Raw genomic sequence first — 12,641 nt, forward strand, 5'->3', positions numbered from 1 at the left:
ATTTGGAGTCCACAAATCCACTGTCCATGGGTGTCCTGTTGATATGCAGTGCCTTTAATCTGTTTTACTCTGAATAAAATTACGCGTGTGAAAATAAACTGGACCTGGATGAGCCTGACAGGCACTGAATAAATAGACCACAAAGGGTTTAAGGACTTTGGATTGGTTTGAGTTGCTTTTGATCCAATTGTTCTTAAGCATGTGACTTTTCCCTTATAGTTTGGTCTTGGCTCTCCTGGCCTTCTCCACTCACTACTGTGATCTTTCCCGACAAATGAATGATCCAATTGCCCATCATTTTTGTTTTTTACATTTAGCACATAATGAAGGACTATATTTCTGCATTTCACCCATTAACATTATAGAAACAATGTTAACATTTGAGCTTTCTGTACTAATAGAAGAACACATAAAAATAAGTTGTAGGTAGTTTAATTTGTGTTACATAATTTTAGAGCAGGTTTCATATGATTTTCGGCACAATTACATAAAGATACTTAATGTTTCATGAAATACATATAGTACATCACTGAATTGGACACAACAGAAAAAAGCTGTACAACTCTGCACTCTTCACAAAAATACATGCACAACAGCACAATGAGCTAGCCCAGAGGCTTTCCTTGACAAACACATGGCAAAAAAATATAAAACTCATACAAGATAAATTAAGATAGCCATGCAGCAATACTAAGTTAAACAAATTCAATCAAAACGCAATTCTAAAAATGTAAAACCTACAGGTATATATAAATAAATCCAAATTCCTTAAGCACTAACATTTGCTTTCATGTTGCTGTCCTCTTAAATAGGGATCTCTCATTGAATATAATGCTCAGTGTAGGTAGTCTCTGGTTGCCTCAGAGTCAGAGAGTGTGTCTTCCTGGGTACAAGGATCATTGTCAGCAGCATTATCGTTCACATCAGCATCCTCGTTGCTCTCAGCACTGTAATCAACCTCCTCCAGAAACGGGGGCTCATCTTCATCAAGCACATAGGTGGTGGGGCTGTGGAGCACAATGAAAAGGACCTCATTAGTGCACTGATTACACAAAACAACAAGCTGCAGTTACCAGAGATGATGCACAGCTGCAGTAAAAGAAAAGTGGAGCTTATGTATCTACTGTAATCCATAATTATTTGAGATTTTTAAATTATGCAACTTTTTTGGCAACCACAATAGGGAGGCATGAACTTCAGTGGTTTTGAACGTTACTGCATGTATAATAATACATCATATTTTCACTGTGTGCGCATGCACTGTGGAAGTGTGTGGTCTGTGTTAGCAGTGTTGAAGGATACATCCATGGTTTCATGAGCTATTCCTCTGGGGATTTATTTACTACAAAAAATACTCTGTCAATCAGAGCATTGTCCTTTTATTTAAAAAAAAAAAAAAAAAAGGTTTCGATGGTCACCATGGACACGCAAACAGGTGATGGATAAAAAATATAGTAAAGGTTTTAACGTTGTAAAACACAGTCTTCCACCGACTAACTGAACAGAAACTTGATTAAATTCCAGTACTGGTTTGTTTATTTGTTTCAGTTCATCTCAGTTCAACAAGTTGGCTAATAAATGTTGGTTGAGATTTATATAATCATGAACAGTCAGGTGTAGTGTATTCACATTTTGTGAAAATATGACCTTGTCTATGCTATTATAAACATTTCTACATAAAATAAACATTTTCTTGTGCTAGTGGTAGTGTCATCTAATATGGAAATATATGTGGATTCTAAAAAAAAAAAAATTAATTCTAGCATAAGATGCTTTTCTCAGTTTCCACTTTTCAAAACCTGTCTATATACTTGTTTTATATGTTACATTGGTACTTACACCATTTTCCAAGGTATAACACTGGCACAGTAAGGTAAAGGCATTTTGCAATGCAATGGTTCTCTGTTAAACATTTCTTTCATTTCTTTTTTTACATTAGCTCTCAAACCTGTGGGGGTTCATTTTAACATTGATTCGTCATCGTCATCATGATATCAAATATCAGTACTCCTATTGTCTGATAATTTGTTATTAATTACAAAATGGTTAGATGTGAACACTGTACTGTATAACATTACAACAAAAACTGAAGTAAGATTGTAATTGATAATCATTATTATTACTAGTGATGGGCACCAATACTGATGATGATATCAATTTCCATATCGCTATATCGTGGGATTAAAAATAAATAATAAATCACGTACGCTCGCAGAGACATACATTTTATTCCTAATACTGCTAAAAATACAAACGCAGTACAACAAGTTTATTTTATATTAAGATACAATAAACCCTATGCATACCAACCATTGTCAGTCCCGTAGGCAAACACCACTGTGGCAATGCTGCCCCACTCCTGGGTGTATTTCTGTGTTGTATGTTACATGTAGTGTGTTAATGTTGGTGTATAGTCATTGGTACACGGGATATAAATGGGTCTGTGTAACACGAGTGTTTAAAATGTATATTTGTATTTAGGAACGATGATTGCACAACACTTCACGTGCAGGTAAAATGTAATAATATGCGAGCACGGAATTGCACTTTATTAATTCACATGCAGTTGTACCGAGAATCCAATTGAATGATTGATTAGCAATAGAGTCTCGGAACAGCTGCATAAAAGCAGCATGTTTTCACTCACTCGGGTTGTGTGTTCGGTGAGTGGAGAACGGGTGTGGAGAAGGAGAAAGTAAAAACTAAAGTAAATAATTGATTTAAACTCACCGTGTCTGTCTGTTTAGTGTTAGTACGTTTTGTTTGTCTCTTTATTTTGGCTAAAGTGCCGTGTCCTGTGTTTTGTTCATCTTTCAACCTTTTATTTTCTGTTTGTTCATTTATTAAATGCTGAGCGAATCCAAGCACCACCTCTCTGTTTATTTTGTGCTGGTTCACTTTTGACTCATCTGTCCATAGAACATTGTTCGAGAACTCTTGAGGATCATCCAGGTGCTTTTTGGCAAACTTGAGATGAGCATTCATGTTCTTTTTAGTGAGCAGTGGTTGCCACCTTGCTACTCTGCCATTAATCCCATTTTTGCCCAGTGTCTTTCTGACGGTGGAGTCATGAACACTGAACTTAGGCGAGGCGAGAGAGGCCTGCAGATCCCTGGATGTTGTTCTAGGGTTCTTTGTGACTTCCTGGATGATTTTCGCCTTGCTCTTGGAGAGATTTTGGCAGGATGGCAACTCCTGTGAAGATTCACTACTGTTCCAAACTTTCTCCATTTGGACAATATGGCTCTGACTGTGGTTTGGTGGAGCCCCAGAGCCTTGGGGAAAATATGGCTCGTTTGTTTGTACAGGTGAACCCTCTTTATATCATGATTGCCATGCAGGCATAATTTGTGATATAAAGCAGGTCGTGAGCATGTTATGAAATTTGAAAAAATAAAAATAAAATGGTTTATTAAAGAGCAATGTTTTAATACTGTATGTTTAGCCATTCTTTACATTTAAACAGATGCATATAGTTTACTACAGGACAAATAAGTTTCGTATCATTAACTGCAACAAACAATTTGTGTCATTATCTAAAAAAAGGCATGAACTGTCAACTGATAAGAGCTATCAATACTTGGAGGTTTTTTCCTGTGCATTTGAATATAATGGGGTTTCCACGTGAGTTTTTTTTTTTTTAAACTCAAGACATCTACACGAGAAAAATGTCTTGTGTAAAATGCTTTTTTGGGTTTCCATTCGCTCAGTTTATTTTACTCGAGTAAACCAGGCTTTTCACCCGACGTCATGCAAATGATGGGAAAGGTGGGGGTTGATATGTAAATTAGCTATGTGTAAAAGTACTCGTGCTGTTTTGTAGATTACTAGTGAACTTTTGAGAAAATGTGGTTTCCATGCGCAAAGAACTGACACACGAGTGAATCTAAGCTGCTGTAATAAAGCAAAATACCTTGTGTCTGGCTGGTTAATAATGTGTTTTACTATTCTTGCCCAAATTGTTTTTCAAATTAGTAGCAAATACTGTTTCAACTAATGTATCTTACGACTCATTAATTAAAATTAAACTCAGAGATATAAAATGAAACTGACCAACAGGTATTGCAGATCACCATGGCTGAAAACTGGCAGAGACATTATATATATATATATATATATATATATATATATATATATATATATATATATATATATATATATAAAACAAGGTAGGGAAAAACTCTGCCAAAAACATGTGCAAATGCACGTTTTGTTTATTTAATTTGTTTAATTATCACCACCACCTAGGGATTATTGTAATTTAGGACCGGGTGCAGGGTATGAATATTCAGTAGCCAGTCTACTCGGTGTTGCTGAGTAGAAGGGAGCAGAAGGTGCGCTCTGTTCCTGAGCAGTCAGAACATAAGTGCTGTATTTAACCTGTGTGGTTATTTTGTTTATTTGTTTTTATGCCAGGTAGACGGCGTAGCCGTCCTGAGTGTTAGTCAGGGACGTGGTCAAACTGTAGTTAGTGCTCGAAACAGACACTTCTCGATTTATGCGGTGGATGTGTTCTTAAAAATGGGCGCGTAATTCAAAAACGTGTAAATCAAACTTAATTTCCCCATAAGAAATAAAGGAAATGGTAGGGGGTTAAGAACATAAGAAAGTTTACAAACGAGTGGAGGACATTTGGCCCATCTTGCTCGTTTGGTTGTTAGTAGCTTATTGATCCCAGAATCTCATCAAGCAGCTTCTTGAAGGATCCCAGGGTGTCAGCTTCAACAACATTACTGGGGAGTTGATTCCAGACCCTCATGATTCTCTGTAAAAAAAGTGCCTCCTATTTTCTGTTATGAATGCCCCTTTGTCTAATCTCCATTTGTGACCCCTGGTCGAAAAAGTCCCTTGGGTCGACATTGTGAATACCTTTTAGAATTTTGAATGCTTGAATTAGGTTGCGGCGTAGTCTTTGTTCAAGACTGAATTGATTCAATTCTTTTAGCCTGTCTGCATATAACATGCCTTTTAAACCCGGAACAATTCTGGTCGCTCTTCTTTGCACTCTTTCTAGAGCAGCAATATCCTTTTTGTAGCGAGGTGACCAGAACTGAACACAGTATTCAAGATGAGGTCTTACTAATCCATTGTAGTTTTAACATTACTTCCCTTGATTTAAATTCAACACTTTTCACAATGTATCCGAGCATCGTTTGGCCTTTTTTTATAGCTTCCTCACATTGTCTAAATGAAGACATTTCTGAGTCAACAAAAACTCCTAGGTCTTTTTCATAGATTCCTTCTCCAATTTCAGTATCTCCCATATGATATTTATAATGCACATTTTTATTTCCTGCGTGCAGTACCTTACACTTTTCTCTATTAAATGTCATTTGCCATGTGTCTGCCCAGTTCTGAATCTTGTGTAGATCATTTTGAATGACCTTTGCTGCTGCCACTCCTCCTATTTTTGTGTCGTCTGCAAATTTAACAAGTTTGCTTACTATACCAGAATCTAAATCATTAATGTTGATTAGGAATAGCAGAGGACCTAATACTGATCCCTGTGGTACTCCACTGGTTACCACACTCCATTCTGAGGTTTCTCCTCTAAGGTTAGGGGAAATGCTGCCTCAAAACACATTCGTACGTCTATTACCTTCACTTTGTTTTATTTTAAACTGTGCTTATTTGTTACTGACAATAATAAAAGACATTAAAAAGCCTATCTAAAATAAGAAAATCATTTTGAAATGAAAAGTTTTGCTACTGTACTTATGTTGAACACTGGCTGGGATGGCTTGCTGGGGCTGGTGGTATTGGAGAGGTCGGGGTTACTGGGTTACAGGCTCCATGGCACACAAAACCGCAATAATTCCCAATGGTCCAAACGTCCTGGCATATATAAGGTTATTGTATAAATATTTAATTAGTACTATATATATATTATAATATTTACTGCGCTATAAAGAAGTTATATATATATATATATAGACACACACACACATATACTGGCAGCTGCTAAGGAAGCATCCAACACGTAAATACATGTAGTGGACACTTGAAAGGGTGGTGCCAGATACTGATGAAACAGACTGAAGTGCAGCATTAGTTCCTTCCCAGAATTGGCACTGCCTGCTGTGAGACAGATGGGGAAAGTTACCAGTGTTGCTAACTCTCACGAGAAAAAAAAAAAAAAATTGACACTGCTTTTCAAAACAAGCAAACTAAAGTTAGAGTATGGGTGTACACAAGTTCCAACTAGCGACTCTCAAAAACAAGCCCAATTCTGCTTATTATAAGCGGACTTGGCAACTGTGAAGGTTACCTCAGCCGCCAGTTTCAGGACGGGAGCGATCTGAGGAGGCTCGTGCTGTCAGAGGTTCTCTCCTTTCTTTTAAGTTGTGTTGGATTTACTGTTATGCCAAATATTAATGATGCAAACAAATAAAACACAGTCAGTATGTTCATTTGCAATTTTATTTGGTCAACTCTGAGAGGGCATCAGCAGCTTGTTAGATGTTGTTGCGCTGTTTTGGGCTATCGAGCTGGCTCATGACACCCAGTTCACCAACTATATTTACTAACATGGAGGGCAGACACGTGTTGTCTTTGGACCTAGCTGGAATATAAAAAAAAAATGCACAGGAATTAATTCAGTTAGACATTTAAGCAGCAGGAGTATTCTCAAACTGCTGCTTTAATACTATAACAAGGGCATAACGCTGTTCATCGTAAGTGGTTTTATACAGAACTGTAAACCCACAACATGACAGACCATACACAGCAAAACACAATAATAAAAGAAAAGAAGCCCACACCATCATTAAGGTGAACTACACCACTGCTAACCCAAAAATCACCAATCAGCCACTACTTTCTGCCACCTTGGAATCCACAGTAACTGACGTGCTCCCTTGCAATGTTTATAGTTAAGAATAAAAATGCTCATTAACATTTACACGTGAAATGTGGCTTTCCATGCGAAACTGGGCATGGATTTCCCATGTTTCGTCATTCACACGAGTAAATGAGATTTAACCTATCCCTCTCTTTGGCCGTTTTTTTCAGCCACAAACCTGATTTACCTGAGTAATTCTCCCAAATGTGTACGTGCATCGCCATTTCACATGTAAATTGACCCACATGGAAACCCCATGTATGTTAATTTGGTGATGTTGATGTTTTGTAACTGAACTGTATACCGTTAAGATCACACACACAGCTTTTGACAGGCTACACAAAATGTAAGTTTATCAGACAAGATGTTTATTGGTTGACAGGCTGCACAAAATGGGACAATAAGTGCATTTGTAAGATGATATTAAGGGGGGCAATTTCTCAAAGAACCTATGGTGCTTTGCATGACGACTGGTTTTGTATGATATTAAGTGAGGTGACATGAAACGGGTTAATCTATATTTTGTATTAGTACGCTAATTCTTTGTTCTATTTCAAGTGGTACAAACTTTGAACTGGAGCAAATGTTTTGGTTCTGAATGCATATGAATGAATGATATATATATATATATATATATATATATAATAGAGGGCATGGCAGTATTTAGTGTCATAAGCATTTAATCACAAAGATTGGTAAATTGTGTTTTCTACCCCCTGCCACTAATGGTAATGACGGTGATTACTCTTTAATACTTATGTTTCTGGGTGAGGTCTGTTTGTCAAAATGTTTTAATTGAGTTGTTTTATTAATGTCTCTCTGTAATGTGTATGTGTATAAAACTAAATAAAATGAAATTTGTGAAAAATAAAACAAAAAATTACAAAAAAATAACAATACAATTTCATGGGGCTCTAAAAATTGGTAATGTAATTTATGTAATAAAATTACCAGTGATTCACACAATGAGTCTCATATTAAAGCCACAGCAAATTCAGAAATATAATGTTTGCAATTGAGTCAAGGGCACACAAGTAATGACTGTAGCTCCGAGAAGGAGACCCCGACTTCTTTTAGTGAACAAATTCAATTTAGTTCTGAGGCATCAGGTAATTTTTGGCTCTTACAATGACCATGAGTTTCATCTAATTGGCTTCTTGGGTAGTGTTAAAACACTTATTTGAAAGGACTAAAGTGGTTGTTGGCCATTAGAGGGGGAAAAAGCAAAATGCTGAACAGGAGGAGCCACTTAAAGACTGGCAGCGGTGGGGGGTTCGTAAGCAGCACATGATCAGTTTCATTACTCTCTCCAGGGGATGGATAAAGATATTTGTTCAGAAGCTCTAAGTGCTTCTTAATATTTCATTAGATAAGTACTTCAAAATTCAGATGAGGTCCTCTATTAAGGTCTGCAACCTCTATTTTTCTTTCTTTTTTTTGTTTTATCAAATCATCCAGTTACCCATTTATTTAGTAAAATGCTTTCTGGAGGGAATGGAAGCAACTCCATATGGCAACACAGCTGAGGGATATAGATTGGTGTGGACCATGAAAAGGAAAACAAAACTGCCTTAAAAATAAAACTGTATAAAAACAAACAGGGTACATACTGTAAAATGCTCTCATATTAACGGGCTGCCTAGTTACAAATAAAATAAAATAACTTGACTAAGTGTGGATTATTAGATAGTAAATGTATCCTAATCCATGATCCATAATGGATCTCTTAAGTGGATCCAAACATGACCTTGTTTATTGACAGGGAAAGCACGTGGTTACATTACATACTGCAGGGTTAGAAACTTCCACTCACCGGGCACCCAGTCCTGGGTTTCAGAACTTCCCTGGTTTAGGTATATTATTGAAATCCACAGCCCTCGTCCCTGCTAAATCTGCTCTAACTGATTACATGAACAAGCCTCACCTGTATCTGTAGGTTGACTATTAGGAGCTGTTCATGCAGCTGTAAGGGTTGCTCAAACTCCTGGCTACTGAATAATTTAAATGATATACTTAAATGATGGTAGTTTGGAAACCAAGAACTGGGTGCTGGACTAGTGTGAGTTTTTAACACTGCATATTGTTAATTATACCGACATAAGTCAGAAATGTTTGCAATGTTACGTAAAAGCTGCTACACAAACTATAAGAACACAATAACCACCATTACCACATATATGAGAGGTGTCCTTTTCTGCTCCGGATAGCCTAATACTGTCCTTGTCTAGTGTATTAATATTAGGCACATCTTGACGCACAGTAATGCTATGAATGGAACAGATTTCTAAACTGACTTTTGTCTTCCAAACATTGGCTTTATCTCCCACAAACATATATGGGCTGGTTATACAAGCACTGGTGTGGTTATTTTTAAGGCTTAGTTTTAATGTTGCAGTTGTAACTTATACTGTTGCCTCCAACAGGTCAATCTTACAAAAAAGATGACGCTGAATAAATAACTGATTGCTCACCCACAAACAAGCATACCATCCATTTATCTATACAGAGAACAACGGACAAAGTAATGTTAGACTTGAGGCCTAAAGAAAAATAACTGAACCAATATATAGTATTAATAGTACTGTATATGTATTTATTTCTTCTATTAATTCATGGTCTTGTTCATACTGGTGGAAACATGTCACTCACCCTTAAATCATGCATTGAACTTTGCTGGTATACAAGGTACTCCTTGTCAATCTGAAATTATTTTGACGAGGGGAACTGAGAAGATTAGGGCTCTGCCTGTCATTTCTGGGTTGTACTTTTCAATTAAGTCATTGTCAGAATATCACGTTCACTCCGGCAGCCGATATTCTAAACAAACAGGCTGTGCTAATCTAGTACCTGGCATCTAAGACTAAAAATAGAGAAACTACAGTATCAAGGAAGTCACAGCTCTGAAAAGCCCAAAGGCAAGTATAGCATGGAAATTCTTACCTTTTAACGAACAATGGTGTTATCTTTTTGGATCTTTGACATTCTGTAAAAGGTTACTGTTGTAAATGATTTGAATTATCTACCTAGTGCACATCTTTACCCATTAAGACCCTAGAACACCCACATGTGTTTTTTATACCTTTTCTTTTGTCGTCATTTTGAAAGCGTCAATAGGCATAGCATTGCTATCATAAGTATCACACTGGCGCTGGGCATTCTGGAAGAGTGACAACCAGGCGTTATAGGATCTTCAATCAGCATTTACATGCCAGGTTTCAACAGGAGGTTGATGGTGCCTGTCCGATCCTAAACAGCAGCTCTGTGATTAAGCATGTATCCAACATGGCTCTATTTCAAATGTTTAAATATCTGAATGGCCAACAACAACAAATCCCCACAAGCACCACTGAGAAAATAGAGTTGTGTTTTGTCATCGGTACTGCAGACTTGTGGTTTTGTGCAGTGGTCAGTAAGATGCACATGAACCGTGCTGGAATGAATAAAAGGACGATTAGCTGTTAAGTTCATTCTTAGCAGTACATTTTTATAACATGAACTCTTGTCGTGCTTCTTGCAAGGACACAGGTGAAGGGCCAACAGGGATTGTTACACAGGGAGTATAAAGTGAGGATTGGGTTTCAAGTCTATTGAATTGGGGTCCAAGATGGATGCAAAAAGCAGCTTGAAGTTCAAAATAAAATAGAGGAGGTGCTAATTGCTGAACCACAAACGGATTATTATGACACTAACGGTTCAACAATCATTTGTTCCTTTTAAAAACAAATCAAGTCTTACAACTTGCAGCTGGATCATAAGAAAAAAAAAAAGCTTAGTTCATAATATTAACTATATTAATAGTTCTGGCAAGAATTACAAAATTAAATCTACAAAAAAAGAGATAAAACCATTTTCACCTATGTATCATGTATTTTTTTGCCTCTGAAAAAAGTTATAGATGCAAAATTCAGAGAACAAGAAACAGGCCAAGATAAATACTATATTAGTGCTGAGAACACAATTAAATGTCTCCAAGAGAATACAACTGTTTTCAGATTTGTATCAGAAAGAATTTAAGTTCCATCATCCAGAAATCTGACCTATGACTGTTATGTTACATCAACAGAAAAATCTCCTCCTGAGGCATTTATATAACCCTTAAAATACGAAGTGTGCAACTCATACAACATTTATTAAGGTGGCAGTGAAGGTGCAGGAGCAGCAAGTTAACGAACAGCAGATTGGACAAAACCATTGAAACACCTGCCATGGCACTGTCAACACAGCATTCTGTTACAGAAGAATACACAGAGAGACATTTGTCAAAGAAACTAGTCAACAAATCCACAGTAATCACTTATTTTCCTTTCTAAAAGTCAAATACATTTTTTTTATGTTAAGATGGTTTACTTTGTAAGAAGTCATAGACAATATTCTTTGAATTAGGAAAACAGTGGATTATTCCACACGTTCACCATTTATAATTGTTGTATCTTACCACATGAAACAAAAAAAGGCAGAAAAACCTTGTCAAACCGGCTTTGGAGATTTAATAATACTGTAGATATTCTAACTACTGTAACAATGCCAACACCTGGATAACGATGTCAGTTTGGGTTCACTCTTTCCTAAAAACACATTTGTTATAATTATGCAGTTATACAATTATACTAATTCCAAAGTGCCTCAGAGGTGGAAATTAACTTGACTGTAGCAGCCACATACTTAATTTATGTTGGAACTAAATTTAATCTTCACTTTAAACTTTAAACTGTTACAGAATACATATATTTTTGACCTTATAGAATGTCTCAGACATATCTACCATTTTTACTTAAAGGGCACACACTGGTGTCATCGTGGGATAACAGCGCCTCCAAGTGTCAGACCGGGAATATTACAGGGTTTTTTTTTTTTGTATAAAGGAGTGTTTGTTATTTTTGGAGTTTGGAAAAAAAAAATGGATAAAGTGGAGCAGTACATGGAGAGGTGGCATGCGCATCAGAGGGAGTTAAATGAAGGAGGGGCTACATTGTGCGCCTCACCTACCTGGAGTATGGGCACCTCCCTGACGTGTGCCCATATGAAGACCCACTTTTTGCGCAGGCCTTTGATCGGGGTGAGGTGGAGACCGCGGAGGAGTGGATCTGCCTGAAGGCTGTACCATCACCGCTGGTGGATCAGGAAACCTGCCTCACCTGCTTCAAAGGGGAGGAGTGGTGCTTTGCTGTCAGCAAAGGTCAGGCACAAATCACCTGACCTGCTGGTTCTGAAGATGGGAAGGAGTGGCGGTGCCGAAAAGGCGAAGAAGCAGGTGCCAGCTCCAGTAACCAAGAAGGTAGAGCCAGAGTGTCAAGAGCCCAAGAAAGAGAAGCCCAAGAGTGGTCGCTGGGATGGCTACTTTCATCTGGTCGAGGCCTCGAGTTGGTGTCCTTCCTGCGGGAAGGGGGGGCCACTCCGTCGTCAACTGCCTCCGCCCCGGAGAGGAGGAGGAGGGGTGACTGAATGGCAGCTGGGAAGCCTACATCAGTGATCTGGAGGTCGTGAACTGATGCACTGCCTGCGGGAAGTGGGGTCACTTCGTGATCAGCTGCCCCATCCTCCAGGAAGAGAAGGAGAAGCACCTATTCGCAGAGGGAGAGGAGCTGTCTCCAGAGCTAGAGGGAGAGGAGCCACTGCTGCCATCTCCAGCGCCAGGAGGAGACTGCTTGACGCTCCCACCTGCACCAGCAGAGGGTGAATACCTGCTAGTCCCACCTCCACTGCCATTGGAGGGACTGCTACTGCCCTGCCTCGCTCCGCCCAAAGATGCCTTCTGCTCCGTATTGCCCGTGGAGCCACCCGTTACAGGGTACGAGGGAGA

The 12,641-nt window shown here is 38.2% G+C and overlaps 1 protein-coding gene across 5 annotated transcripts in view; it reads right to left on the reverse strand.

The window, feature by feature from the left end:
• Positions 1–416: 416 nt before the first annotated feature.
• The window catches only part of agtpbp1 (ATP/GTP binding carboxypeptidase 1), a 96,670-nt gene continuing 84,445 nt past the window's right edge, over positions 417–12,641 (reverse strand). For 2 of the 5 annotated variants that reach the window (XM_041227117.1, XM_041227125.1), the window contains one exon: positions 417–1,007. In XM_041227117.1, the coding sequence (XP_041083051.1) occupies positions 836–1,007 (172 nt within the window). In that variant the 3' untranslated portion in view covers positions 417–835. Of the gene's footprint in view, positions 1,008–6,360; positions 6,563–12,641 lie in introns of those variants that run through there. The other 3 variants (XM_041227151.1, XM_041227144.1, XM_041227134.1) reach the window with 2 other exon arrangements.

This window comes from Polyodon spathula, chromosome 2 (assembly GCF_017654505.1).
Source record: "Polyodon spathula isolate WHYD16114869_AA chromosome 2, ASM1765450v1, whole genome shotgun sequence".
Taxonomy (NCBI): domain Eukaryota; kingdom Metazoa; phylum Chordata; class Actinopteri; order Acipenseriformes; family Polyodontidae; genus Polyodon; species Polyodon spathula.